Source organism: Xyrauchen texanus, chromosome 37, assembly GCF_025860055.1.
Source record: "Xyrauchen texanus isolate HMW12.3.18 chromosome 37, RBS_HiC_50CHRs, whole genome shotgun sequence".
In the NCBI taxonomy this organism is placed as follows: domain Eukaryota; kingdom Metazoa; phylum Chordata; class Actinopteri; order Cypriniformes; family Catostomidae; genus Xyrauchen; species Xyrauchen texanus.
The window spans coordinates 35,562,330-35,577,329 of NC_068312.1; the positions used below are offsets into that span (position 1 = coordinate 35,562,330).

The window sequence follows — 15,000 nt, forward strand, 5'->3', positions numbered from 1 at the left end:
TGGCAAACAATTTATTTCCCCATCATCTCCAAATCACAGTGCTCATTTGAAAGGAATGCTTGTCAGTGCAGGTGAATTCACAGGGGGAAAGCACTTATCCAGCAACCAAAAATTATTTACAGATATTTTATTAGAATGCAGATTTTCTTTCTTCCTTTTTAGATCTTAAAATTCTGTCATTATTTACTCACCCTCATGTCTTTCCAACCTCTTGGCCACTATATTCTTTCATTGAAAACAAATGAGCAGAATGAACATTGGTCTGTTCCACTGAATTAATATTTTTAGAAGAATATTTCAGCTCTGTAGGTCCTCACAATGCAAAAGAGTGATGGCCAGAACTTTGAATCTCCAAAAAGCACATAAAGGTAGCAATAAGGTAATCCATAAACTCCAGTGGTTTAATCATTGTCTTCAGAATCAATCCACTCAGTTTTGGGCCATCTAGAGCTCAGCATGCCTTAGGAAGTGTAATCGAGCTTGAAAACATGATCGTGCTTTGAGACTGCAATTAGAGGTCTGCGCGGGACTGTTTTTCTCGCTCCAGCAATATTCTATCCCTCACCTGAATGCTCCAGCTGAATTTTACTTCACGTATACCCGCTCTCTGTCCATAGTGATTTTCTTCCCAACTGTTCCCACAATCTCGCATTTATTTTCCACTTAAGGCAAAAGCCATAAAAATAGAGAACAAGTGCACAAATAATGTTTTATTTTTCTGTTATTGTATTATCAGATGACATGTGACTTGATGCCCATCTGACTTGCCGCTGCCAATTTTATAAAAATAGATTCCCCATTTGGATTTTTCAGACTCTTATCGGACCGCCGGCTCCAGCACTCAACTCATGGTCTTTTTTTATTTTATTAATTTAATCCTGTGCCTCAAGTAATCTGAACGGGTCCTGCTGGACTACGGTGGGAATGCAGACCTCTAACTGCAATGTCAAGACATACAGTAAAAAAGGAGTTATATTTTGGTCTATTCTCACCCAAACCCAATTAGATCTCTTCAGAAGACTTGGATTAAACTGCTGAAGTCATATGGATTACCTTAAAGATTCCATTTAGTGCATTTTTGGTCAACATTCAATTTGAGGGGTCCATAAATTCCCAGTATGCCCACCTCTTCAGGCACTACTACTACACCACTGATTTGAACCACATTTTATCAAAATGTCCAGCTACAGTAGCCCCAAAAGTATTGGGACATTTTTGGACACTTAAAATGTCTGAATGTCATTGCATTAGATGACAAAACATTCAACCAGCCTTTATGCAGACTTTTACTCAGAATTAGCTGAACTTTTCTGAGCATTTTTGCAATAATGTCAAATCAGTGTGAGTCAAAATTATTATTTGTGGATGTATAAAATCGTTTCAGTGCAAAAACTTGCAAACATTAAGTGTGTATTACATGCTTATTGTATGTGTCCATATACATTTTTGGAGTCACTTTAAATAACTGTGTAACATAGCAACCACTCACATCACACTTTTAAAATCTTTTACTTTCAAACTTAAACGACTGTATTTGTTACAAAGAAGTTAAAAATGTTAGTTAGTTAAAATTGCCACATAATCTTCTAACATTCATTCATTTTCACCACATTTTACCAAAATGTCTATGCAAATGCTTATAAAATTATACAAAAATACATAAACACAACTATACACATATTAGTAGATCAATATTATGCAATTCACAAATGCGAATATTCTTCTGTGCAGTTTTATGGACGGAAAATCTTGCTATGGTTTTGCACAGTTTATATTGAGTCCCACTGGGAGGTCGTCAGTTATACAGGGTATCCATATTTGCTCTCATATTGTAGTGGAGGACTGAGATCACTAGCAAGCATGCTGGATTCCCTTTGGACTATTTTCTGTTCGGTGTAAGTGCTGCTGTGACCTGATCCAGACCTCACGACCTCTGCGTTCCGAACCGAGATGTAGTTAATGCCTGGATGGGTGTGGTAGTTCATTATAGAACGGAAGCTGGTGTTACGGCTTCCTGGGCGACTCTCTGGCGCTGCCACATCCTCCCTAAGTAAATATAGGGTTTAAGAAATGGTTTGAGACAAACTCATTGTAACTATTCACAACATAAAACATCAGAATGACCCTGTTTGAAATAAATATGCTTAAACCAGCCTGCTTTGCTGGTCTTGATGTTTTAAGTCGTACTAGATGGTCTTCCATCCTGATCAAGCTTGTGTTTAGCTGTCATATGAAGGCCACATCATTATTGTTGTTCTACGAAAAAGGTTTAGGTTTTTTTTCAAAATCCCTAAATTGAAACCTCCTTTAAGAGCTTTCATCCACCAAAACTGCAACACGATCACATGGGAAATCCTCATGTTGTTTCCAAGAACATTTGATAAAATATATATTCCTCTTCACTGTATTAGAACACTCACAGCCCTCTTCACAACTTACTTCTGGCGCCCCTCCTTACATAAGAGACTATTTAGCTGAGACGGGCCACTTCCATTCAAATGAATGGGAGAAATTGAAACGCCCAACCAAGAAGCTCTAGTGCCCAACGTTCCAAGGATGTGTAAAGGAAGGCCCGCCTTGCAGGTAAAAGAGCCAATCACCTTTTACATACAGGCATTGCCTGTCAATCAACACACGAACGTGCATGTGCATTATCTATACAAGCCAGGAAAATTGAGGTTTTTTTAGCATAATATTAGGTGAAGAAGCACAATTTATGATACCAGTTTTGTCCGATTTTACTGCAGATTTAAAATATGCTCTTTGATTGTAATATTGAGCAACTGTTTTTGAGATTTTGGTGTTCCCCCATTCTAGTAGATGGGAGCTACACGTTCATGACAGGAAATAGCCTACCGAGAGTGTTCTAAAGATGGCAGACAGTGGACTGACTTGCTAGAAAGAACTATCACTGAGTCTGAAACAGCATCCTATCTACTAAATAGTGCACTGTGACGAGGAGGAGGGCTCATCTTTTATCCCTCTCCTCGGGCTGATTAGCCCAATTAAAGGCCGGGCGTGCACACTCACAGCCCGGCCCTACCCTCCTCCTGGTCACATGCACTATTTCGAGTGTCTGAATTATGAATGAGCCACTCGTTCCACTTTTGTTCACTCATTCTTCCCACAATGCACTAATTTCGAGTGTACATTCAAATGTACATAATGCATATATGTACATATATTATTTAATAAGAATAACAAGGCCCAAGTATTTAAAAAGTTAATATGTGACATTGTTTCTGTGACAGCCCCAGAGCCTGATGCTTGGTTTTTACGTCAGCGTCCGAATTCACTCACTCATTTCGTTCGAGTAATTTCCAAAATCAAGATATTCCAATTGAATATCAATCCATATCAAGATAATGAGTCTTGCATATTTTGAGATGTATTGAAGGTGACATTTGAAAGGTATAAGGCAGTTTGTTTTCTCGAGCACAAGGCTAGAGTTGAAGAGACACCTACGCAGTCTTCGGGAAATAATCCATTTGAGATGATTCGTGTTGGGTGTGGTTGTGAGCTCTAAATAAGAAGGCATTGTTGACTACTCAACCAGCAATTCACTAATGAGATTCATTGTGGATCAGTGGCTGTCAATTCACTTTCGTCTACTATACACTAAAAGTAAATGGCTGTCTTTGGCGGTGATGAGAGAGCATGTAGTAAGACGTTCCACTAATGTTGTGACATACTACCACGTCATACAACTGCATCTTGATACCGCAGACTCCATTATCATCTTCTAAACTTCTAAATAAAATGTCACAGAAGCACCCAAAAATGATGTGGTTGTTTCAGCAATTGCATTTGGTCATGTCACATTTGCAATTATGCCAATCAGTTAAGTTAATGTTTATGGTAGAGAGGAAGGTTTTGTTAATTTAAAACTCAATAGAAACCTCATCTGTTTAAGAGAAAGGTTAACTCTCTTTTAGCGCCACTCAGTGGACATTTTACTTCAGAACTGCCGCCAAACGTGTAATGATACACAGAATATAATTTTGCAAAAATCTGAGTCATGTAATTTTCAAAAGATCCTGCTGTAAATAAATAAATAATTACATATATATTTTGTATAAGGATCAGCAGTATTTCACCTGATCTCATTGGCAACCTCTTTCTCATAGCGGCGCTTGTGGCAACAGCAAATCAGAAGCCAGATCAGCAGGAGGAGGAGCAGCAGCAATAGCAATGCACCAATCACAGCTCCCACAATCACTCCCACTTTATTAGTCGCTAGAGATAAAAGCACAGACATCTTCAGTGGATTATATGCTCTTAACCTCAGGAACGATTCATCTGAAAGTGCCACTCTTACAAAATCATCTGCAGAGTAAATGGGTTTATGAAACATAAAATTTTTACAGAAAATCCTCTATATAGTGAGGCTGCATATTTTTTGTGCGAGGTCATAAAGGCTTTTATAAACAGAAACATTGCTGCGGTTACCTTGCTTATTCCTGAGCAATTAAACCAAGGCTGAACCTTGGACAAAAGGGTGCTAAACACACAATGAATTTCTGGATTTAATTGGCAATGATAGTTTCTATTGGTTCAATAAACATAAAAAAGACCCTTACATAACAATTGCACACATACAATGGCCACAAAAACTACTTGAACACTTAAGACACATTTAATTTCTAAATGTCATTGCATTAGGCTACAAAATGTCAAACCAAATAGCAGCAGCAGCAAACAATTGATACTAAAGGTTCTCTCAGAACTACCTTCACTTTTCTGAACCTTTTTTACTGTGTCATAGTGATTTTTAGTCCATGCATAAAGTCAGTTCCCCTCAAGTTCCCACAAGTGTTCAAGCAGATTAACCACAGGTGGAGTTCAGCACATTAACTATGTACATGTTCCACTAACATTTGATGTAAATGAATATCTTTAGTTTCATAATAATCTGACATTTTTGCAAAAGGTTTTTGCTTGAAAAGTTTGCTTTAAATTATCTTTATTTCTTTGGAATAAATGGCACTTGCTTTGACGATTTATTTATTATCTAATGCAAGTGTAATGGGAGCCAGCTGGTACGTGATAGGTGTACGGTATGTGTAAACCTCACTCCCCTGGCCTCAAGATGCGCTCTAGAGACTGACGCTAGAGGCTGTCGCCTTTAGCCTCCTCGTTAGTGCACTTGCCAACCGTGCCAGCTGACACTGGTTCGAATCCCACTTGGAGTGGGTCGGGCAGGACCAGTTACACAAAGACAAACAAACGTTAAGTGTAGCTTGCTTTGAAACGTCTTTTAAAAAATCCAAATACTTTTTAATCTTCATTTTGAACAGTGTATCATGTCATCGTTTTAAACCTAGCAAACATCCTTTTGTCAAACGATTTGCTTTAAAATTGTGTTTGCTTTGATATTTTGTTATCTAATGTAAGTACATGTACACTTTAAGTGTGCAAATACATTTGAAGGTGCTGTAATCGTCTGTTAATGCCTTATCTTCTGTAAAGCTGTTTTGAAACGATGGGTGTTGTGAAAAGCGCTATACAAATAAATTTGACTTGACGCACCCATACTTACGGTTATATGCTTGAAGGGCGTAGGTACAGTGTTCTGTTCCAACTTCATTGCTGACTTCACAAAGGTACTTCCCCATGTAGCTGTCACTGTGGTTTCTGATTAGCATCTCTCCAGTTTGGGGATCTTCAAACAAAAGAACCATTGTGAATGTGCAGCTATTCTATAAGCAGCAACATTTTCATCTTGTTTGGTTGCTAAGAGGCCTTAAAAATATTTTTGTCTACAGCAGCTGATGTGATTTACGACGCACAAGCCTGAAGCTACAGGTTATTCACGCGGAAACCAAATAATATTATGTTTGAAGTATTAGCAGAGTATTGTTGGACCAGACTTGCGTTCTTGGGTGGGGAACTCACTCTGTGTTGCGGTCGGTGGCATGTTTCCACTCTCTTTTGTCCATGCATAATTTAGAGGAGGTGAACCCTGCGAGGATTTGCAGTGCAGCGAAACCGTTCCGCCCTTCTCCTCGCTGCCTTCCACCCAGCATTTAGGGACCAAAGGTCGTACTGTGAGAAATCAGCAGAAAAAGATGACATTTAAATGAAGTGCCAATGCATAGAACAAACAAACTTGTTTTTAATCTGTAATACTCAGGTAGGACTAGGCTTAGGTGATGAAAAAGGCAATATTTTTATTTTTGGTCTTTTTGGCATATAATATAATTCATATAGTGTAATAATCAGCTAGGATTAGGCTATTATAATATAATACAAATATCATATAAAATCAGGTAGGACTAGGCTTGTGTGATTCTTTTAGTTATTTTAGTAATATAATATATACATTTTACTCTGAAGCCACTTAAAAGGTTGTTTTCAGTCAGAAGAACCATCATTTCCAAACATCAATCCTCCATTGTAGACAATTAGATTATTATTATTATATTACTATATTACTCATTACTATATATATTTTTATGTAGGTGCACATAACATGAAAATAATAAATTTTATTTATATTATTGGGATGAGGAGAAGGGCGGGGCCAGTCTGTGGCTATGCACGACCGGCCCCCAAATTGGCTAATCAGCCGAGGAGAGGGATAAAGGCAGCCAGATGCGGCAGTTTGGGAGAGAGAGAGAGAGAGCCACATGCAGCTGCCGTGTGTGCATTTGTGTTTGTGTTTTGTCTATGTTTTAATTTTACATTAAATATGACTGTTCAGCCCGTTCCTGCCGCCTCCTCCCCCATTTTAACCCCTGTTACACTTATCTATTCATATTATTTAATTGTATTTAATATAGTTTAAATTATGATTATTTTTCCTTTTATATGTACCAATTTAACAGATAGTACCTAATAGGGTTACACTTTACAATAAGGTTCCATTAGTTGACATTAATTAACATGAACTATGTATGAACAATACTTAAGCATTTATTAAGCTTAGTTAATGTTAATTTAAACATGTACCAATACATTTTTTAAATCAAGTTGTATTTTTAAACATTAGTTAATGCACTATGAACTAACATGATCTAACAATGAACAATTGTATTTTTATTAACTAACATTAACAAAGATTAACAAATGCTGTAAAAAATATTGTTAATTGTTCATGATGCCTAATGCATTAACTAATGTTAATGAATGGAACCTGATTGTAAAGTGTTATCCATAACATTACATATATGATAGTTACCTACTTAATATGATTTACTAAAACATTTTAATATAAGAAAAAATGCCATGAGGAGACTTCTGTGAACATTTCTGAGGGATTTAATGATTCACTTGTGTCAAAGTGAAACAAACAGTATAAACCAATTCATGCTAATGTATTAAAGGTACCACCTCTTTTATCGAAATTTTTGCAACTGAAGTCTAAATCAGAGATTCAATTAAAACATCCCTGTTCAAAAACATGCATTCAGGTCTGGAATGCTCATTTTTCACAGTCTAGTCAATTCCTGATAAAATCAAATTCCTGGCTTACATTTTTTTGTTTCACTCAAAAATACATGGTAGTGAATGCCATTTCGTGTTTGAATTTGAGCTTTAATACTTCAATAAAAAAATGAACACATTATGATTCACCTTAGGGCTGGTTTCTTTGGTTTCAAGGCTTAAAGGGAGTCATTTTTGAAATCACTATGGAGAAAATCAATGTGGAAAACACAAGAGCGCTGAAAGGTTTGAGGCCATTTGCGATATATTGGGGCCATAGACAGGTGAGATGTCGGGGTTGGGGAAAGGTTGATGGAGAACAACAGGAGAAAGATGTTAACAATGAGTGTCCACCCCACCTATCATTCCATTCATGTCATTGTGAAAGACCAGTTAAAGGGGCGTGACAGGATGGAGAGAACCGGTAAATCAGAAACCCGGGACTTTGATAAAGTGTCAGAACCAGTCCAAGAAAGACAGAGGAAGTGCACATTATAAAACCCCTGCCCCCTGTGTGTGTGAGAAACAACCCAAAATGCCAAAAGTCATTTTTCAATGAAAATGTTGATTGTTCATTGACCTAAATAAAGCATGTTCTTTTGCGTTGTCACGAGAGCCACTGTGAACTCATGAACACGTAACAGACTTTATTACTTTAAATTAAATGAATTTACCTATTTGTTTCTCATAAGAAAGAAAGTCTTATGGGTTCGGAATGACATTAGGGTGAGTTAATGATAGAATTTGCACTTTTGGGTGAACTATTACTGATTGCACCTATGAATCGAAGTATTTACACAAAAGGTTGACAAAAATTATGTTTTTCTAGGGCTTTAAAAGTAGACCCTCTTAAAGATAAAAACACCCCTGAAAACGTATTTGCCCCTCAATGAGAAACATTTCTGACACTAGTTCTCACCTAGCACCAATAAAGTGATTTTCCTCGAATCAATGCCTGGTGTTTTCTTCACTTTACACTGGTATGTGCCCGTGTCTGAGACCTGAAGGTTAGAAATGATGATCGTGGCATCTCCACGGCTGGGGTCCCCAACAAACTGCAGACGACTCATGAGGGATGGGTCTCCCAGCTTGTACTCCTCCTCTCCGGTGTAGGATAAGATCTAACAGACAGACAGAGAAAGAGATCCGGCTCTGTGAGTTTGGGCGATGGCACACAAGTGAGTCTTATCTAAAATAACAGGTCTAACCACCTGCTGTCATTAGGATGAAGTGTCTTAGATGCCAAGCAGAAGGATTGCACAGAAATCACTGCACACAGGAAGCATGATGTTAAGTATTTTGGCAAAGAGAGAAATGATCAGAGACATTACAATATCTACCAATGTGATATGATTGATCAGCTTAAAACAGTGACCTCCACAGAACTCAAACATTTATCCATACTTTTCTTATCATAAATGCCAGATGTTATGAAAAGAGTTGACAAGCTTTATTGCACTTAGTTATTTTTAATGGTCCAACCTATCGTTTAATCCCTAGAAATGTCTTGGGAGTATTTTAAGCATCAGTGTTGGGAAAGCTATTTTAAAACTTTTGCTTCCCAAGATACAAGATACTCTGTTTGAAAGTAGCTAATTTAGAGTCAAGCTACTCTTTTGAAAAATAGTTAGGCACACTACAACTAACACAATTTGTTAACAGCTATTTAAGGCACTTTTTAAAGAATCCATGAAATTGACGAACAATTTTTCTTTCTGTGTTGATGCATGTCCTATTTAAATCGGACAGTAAGGTGGGACATATTGAAGGGCTTGTGCCCCCTTTTTTCTATTCTTGTTCTCGAACGCATTTGTTTTACAAAAAAAAAAAAAGCAAGCTGTACTGCAAAATGAGTCATGAAATCCATTTTCCTTCCTAGAAAAGAGACTGTAAATTCTAAAATGTGTATATCTGCTAAAAGGTACATTTTCGTCAACTTTAAAGGAGACCTATAATGCCCTTTTTTGCAAGATGTAACATAAGTCTCAGGTGTCCCCAGAATGTGTCTGTGAAGTTTCAGCTCAAAATACCCTACTGATCATTATACCATGCTGTAAATGCCTCTTTTTGAGTAGAATCAAAAACACACTGTTTTTGTGTGTGTCTCTTTAAATGCAAATGAGCTGCTGCTCCCCACCCCGACATAGCTCTGGTCTCTGTGAATACAATCAGAGACGATGCTAACTTTAGCTGCATTAGCCGTGGAATCAGCTAACAAGTGCATTCGGAAAGGTGATTTACAAATCGCAAAATCACAAAGCAGTCCGGTGAAAAATTATTTTTCACAGCCAGGTAACTCCACCTCTTCCACTATGTACAGCAAGCCCTGTGCACTGAGTGCACGAAGTGTCCAACACACTCCATTTTGACGGTTGAAAAAGAGCATCATCCGGGTACTTAAAGTACACTTCTACTAGCCGCATTTTCAGGGTAAACATACTATTGTGGGATGCACCTATGGCCTCAAATACTATAGACCTATATATAAAGTAGCATTTATCTAGCTAAAACGATTACACTAGTAAAATTAACCAAAAATACTGAACGTGACAAAATATTGACAACATTTAAAAAAGATTTTCTTCAAAAGACAAAATTATAAAATCTAAAACTGAAAAATTGAACACTGACTCAAAGCAGTATTTCTGGCACAAGCTTTATGCAAGAATCCGACAACACAAGAAACCCACATTTACATGAGATTAGAAATACTGCTACTTTTTTCGTGCAAGATAAACTATTATTATTCATTAGGCACATACTGCAGCTCTTTAAGATGCAAGTTGCCAGCCTGTGCATCAATCCAAGCTCAATAAAGTTGAATAAAACAGGAGTATATGCTATAATCTCATCTGAAAATCCATTTGGGATTTTCAGCGTCCTCTCACCAGCTGATCTTTCTGGGTCATGTCTTGACTGACAACTGTCCACTCAATGTCCAGCACTCCCACATCCGAAGGGTCTACAGTGTACGTGCAGCCCAGAGTAACGCTATCCCCCTGGGCTTTCTTGATAGTTTGTGGTCCAGTGGATGTCACCTGGATGGCCAGAGTAAGAGCTAAAAGAGATAGACACAAAATAACGAGTCATAATCATTCAGTTTACAAACTTCTGTCTTATGTCCACATATGGAAATCGTAAGAAATTTTACGATTTAGGTTCAGATAAAAATTCCTGTTAACAGTTCCTTAATGATTCTTTTAATGGTTCTTTTAGTACTTTGAAATAACAATAGCAAAAGTTTCTTGCAAAATGTGTTTACATAGACTTTTTAATTAAGATGTATTATTCATTCATTATTATGATTTTTTAGACTACTACTATTAAAAAAAAAAATAAAAAAAAATTATATATATGTATCATAATGTGTATTTTTACACAACCTTACAAAACCCAGTATCAGTTCAAGGTTTATTCTTGGAGTCAGACATGACAATGAATGACTTCATTCTAAAAAGCACCAGTTCATTGGAGTCGTTCTTTCGTTAAGCACTGTAATACTGTACTGTATGTTTTGCAGAGAAGATTCAAACGAACCAACTCATAAGAGTCATTTGTTCGGGAATCGGACTACACTGGTTGTGCTGTGTGTTTCATGCCTTGCGTTCAAAAGAGCTGGCTCAAAAGAGTCATTCGTAAGAGAATTGGACTATGCTGACTGTGATGACTGTTTCGTGCTGTAGATTGAAAAGAACTGGCTCATGAGAGTCATTCGTAAGGGAATGAGACTAAACTGGTCCTGCTGTTTGTTTCAAACTGTAAGTTCAAAAAAGCCGGTTCAAAATAGTTATTTGTTAGGGAATTGGACTACACTGACTGTGCTGAATGTTTCATGCTATAGATTCAAAAGAACGGCTCATTAGAGTCATTTGTTTGGAAATCTAAATATGTTGGTTGCGTTGTATGTTTCATGCCATAGATGAAAAACTACTATCTCATTAGTCATTTCTGCAGGAATCAAACTACAATGGTTGCACTGTATGTTTTGTGCCTTAGATTCAAAACACCCAACTCTTAAGAGTTATTCATTTGGGAATCGGACTACACTGGTCATGCTGTCATGCTGTAGATGCAGGAATGATGCAGGAAACACTGTCAGAGTATTTTAACACAGTGTTGCATCCGAATTGGCAGAAAAATGCATGTTTAAGACCAGTTTATGGAACTGAAAGTCAAGATTCAGAGATTCCATTGTTGGGCGAACTATCCCTTTAAGGACCAATGTTACCAAACAAACAACTGTTTACTTTCAGCTAAAATGGTCTAAATAAAAAGACACATTGCTTGGAAAGCAGTAAGGTGATTTGTTCAAAATGAACCTGACACTATCCTCTGACGCTCACAATATCCCCATTTCTTTTTTAGGACAACCATTTCCTTTCTATTCCAGGGGAATAACCTGTCTTCTGCAGTTTGAGCACAGTTGAATAGTCTGGCCTTTGCCAAGGGCATCTGCTATTTTTTTTTTCTGTAGAGAAACGCTACAGATTGTCGGGTTCACTTTGTTCTTAGCACTGCTAAAACCACAGAACATGTTGTCACTCGTATTTGCATTGCACATTGACAAAAAAACACTGGGAGTGTCTCTGTGATTCACAGATTCTATGGATTACAGATCACCTCTCCCATCTGGAATCAAAACAGCCCAACCATAAGCATGTTGAACAACACAGTGAGACCGGGCTATCCGTGCAGAGTCAAATATCATGCATTTGCATGCTCTAGAGTTCAAATGCAGTTAATAAAATGCAAATTATTCTCAATCCAATTTTCTTTTACACGTTGCATATGCTGTTTTTAAAAAAGTCTGCAATGCATGTGCATTGAAGGGTAGCACAGAACCAGTAATATTCAGATTCAGGATTTGCATAAAGTGGATTGTGGGAGGCCAGTGCAACTTTTTAATATGCAGGGTTAATTTATGCATAACGCGGTCACACATTGAAACTCGATACAGCCCACACAAAGTGAAAAGAACTGACCTTTAACACAGAAAACCGTTGAAAAGAGTGCAAAAAATAAAATAAAAAAACAAACAATATGCTCACCTGCATGATTTAGGCATACTGCAATGATATATAATGCAGCCACTGGTGAGGTGCAGATGAACCACAGCTTGCTCATAGCCAAATGTCAACTTCTGTCAGAAAACCTGCATAAGAGGGGGGAAACACAGAGAGTGACTGTCCCATGCCGACTGGACAGCTCATTTGCAAGTGTGAATCATCTGATCCTGATAAGTCTCACGTATGGATAATTCAAATGCCATTTTAGCTGTCTGAAATGAGAGCAAGTTTCCAGTTTTGCTTCAAAGACATAGAAAGGAATCATTAATCACTCTGAAGTGATGTCATTAATCATGCCATGAGTGACGTCAACAAATGTGATGCAGATAAATCAAATCAGCAACCACGTGTATTTTTTGTTTTTGTGCTGTTTGTTTGTAATGGAAGACTGATATGGGTTTTAATGGCAAGGCTGATATCCAGACCAATGTAATACAGATATAATGTGGCACCAAACAGAATTTGGAAACTTTTGGACTCACCCAACTGGCAACAGTGAGCGAATTTACATGCATACCAATATGCAGATAACTACCAAAAATCTATGTATTAAAAAAAAAAAATCTCACAATGCAAGAAATTCATGTTGACATGGGACTTGAAATCATTGGATCAAATCAGATTTCAAAATATTCTCTGCTTTTGACTTTTTACCCTTGGCAATGCGAAATTGGGGTAATGGGAAAAAACTCTACGACTGCTGATCGGTTTATGCCGTTTATGACCTTACCCTGATAAAGTGAACCTGTTTTAAGCCGTTTATGCACATGTTTCAGCTAATTAAGCATAATTGGTGTAAGAAATCTTTTTGAAAACAATGTTTATTTGTACAACTCCATTTGGTGATGCTAGCGTCGCAGAAATTGCACAATTTAGCTTTAACTGTGAAGATGTTCCACTAATGTTTGACAACCACAAAGTTTCTAAATATGTTTTGTCTTCATTTTGAACAGTATTTGTACTTCTTTACAATTTGAAACTTTCCATCCATCCATCCATCGTCAACCGCTTATCCTGTGTACAGGGTCGCGGGGGGCTGGAGCCTATCCCAGCTAACATTGGGCGAAAGGCTGGGGACACCCTGGACAGGTCGCCAGTCCATCGCAGGACAATTTGAAACTTTCCAAAATTATATTTTTGCGATATACAGGATACTGTATGTAAATGCCACCTGGTTTGATCATTTTCTAAATAATGCGAAGACATTTGTACACTTGAGTGTAGCTTAATGGACAGTGTCCACATACGTTTTAGGGCCACTATAAATAATACAATTGAATGATGGCAAATAATGCTTTAACACTTATTTTAATCATTCAAATGCTGAAATATTTTTTATTTATTTTTTGCACAATATTTATGGCATTTAAAAACATTAGAAAACAGAAAATGAGCACAATCCAGCGGACTGTTACTAGGCAATCAATTGGTTATAGTTATCAGCAAATGCCAATAATCTCAAAATGGCTAAACAATGTCTGATTTATCGACATGGCTGATACGTACGTATATCAGTCTATTGATATTTCTATAAATCAAGTGACAGAATTTTAATTTTTGGGCAAACTTTTGCTTGGAAAATGAGTCGAATTTGTCAATTTGAAAGGAAACGGAAACATTAGTCTGTTAAACCTCAAAACATACAGAAACTGTGATTCTTATCAATGACTATAAATCATTTGAGAGACAATTCATGTGCTCTGCGTGAACGCCCCATAAAGCAAACACATCAATAACTGTAAAACTGAAGTGCAGAGGAACACACCGTTCTGAATACTTTAACTTGGACACACACTGAAATCACAGAGCTATATATTCAAAATGTCCTCTGTGAGCACTTGCGTACTAATAGCCTCCAATAATCATTTCAAGCTCATAAGAAATTAAAAAAGGCTGAGAAACTTAATGAAGCTCAAGTACAGGCAATGTTTTCATTTCTCTTAGCCCTCATAAAGAGCAAAGTCCAAACTATAGCTGTAGTATCACAGACCATTTACTTCCAATTCTCTTTAATGTAAAGCTTAGCAAAACCTTAAAAAGAGATTTCGCAGAAATAATATTATGATTACCTCTTAACGCGGAATAATCCAAAAAAAAATCCAGCCGTTTAATCACCTGCTCTCTTTACTGTTTCCTCCACTCCCTCTTGCACTCACTGAAACAGGTAAACAGGTGAATCCTCTCAAGTCCCGCCCCCTCTCTGCATTCCACCAATCACAGTGTGGGATTGGTGAACTCTGTGAACCTGCTTGCTGCAGATACTGCTCAACCCATTTCCAACTTGAAATCAGTAAATTTACTGGAACAAATCAGTTAATTGCTTTGTGGTTTATTTTATTTTGTGTAGCAGGATGAGCTTTTATTCAAATGAAGTAAATTCCACTTGGATTTGTTAATGTGAGTAGATTAATCCACCCATTTTGGTTCTAATGTGATTTGATGCTCATAGGTAATTTTATGATTCAAATAGTGTGTGTTTACAAAAGTAGTGATTGTATGTGTGTGTATA

At 37.2% G+C, this 15,000-nt stretch overlaps 1 protein-coding gene across 1 annotated transcript; it reads right to left on the reverse strand.

Moving 5' to 3' along the window:
* Positions 1 to 1,468: 1,468 nt before the first annotated feature.
* On the reverse strand, positions 1,469 to 14,655 carry LOC127630449 (coxsackievirus and adenovirus receptor homolog). The gene is made up of 8 exons (XM_052107974.1): positions 14,561 to 14,655; positions 12,474 to 12,577; positions 10,314 to 10,483; positions 8,345 to 8,546; positions 5,896 to 6,045; positions 5,540 to 5,662; positions 4,098 to 4,236; positions 1,469 to 2,046 (listed from the first exon to the last, which is right to left on the reverse strand). Exons 2-8 carry the CDS (start codon positions 12,547 to 12,549, stop codon positions 1,800 to 1,802), a joined length of 1,107 nt encoding a protein of 368 aa, XP_051963934.1. The 5' UTR covers positions 12,550 to 12,577; positions 14,561 to 14,655; the 3' UTR covers positions 1,469 to 1,799.
* Positions 14,656 to 15,000: the final 345 nt, after the last annotated feature.

Coding starts and splice junctions, on each gene's coding strand:
- LOC127630449 (XM_052107974.1), bottom strand. CDS start 12,549: ATGAGCAAGCTGTGGTTCATCTGCACCTCACCAGTGGCTGCATTATAT. Junction 10,484..12,473: donor AGTATGCCTAAATCATGCAG/GTGAGCATATTG, acceptor TATCTCTTTTAG/CTCTTACTCTGGCCATCCAG. Junction 6,046..8,344: donor AATCACTTTATTGGTGCTAG/GTGAGAACTAGT, acceptor GATTTCTCACAG/TACGACCTTTGGTCCCTAAA.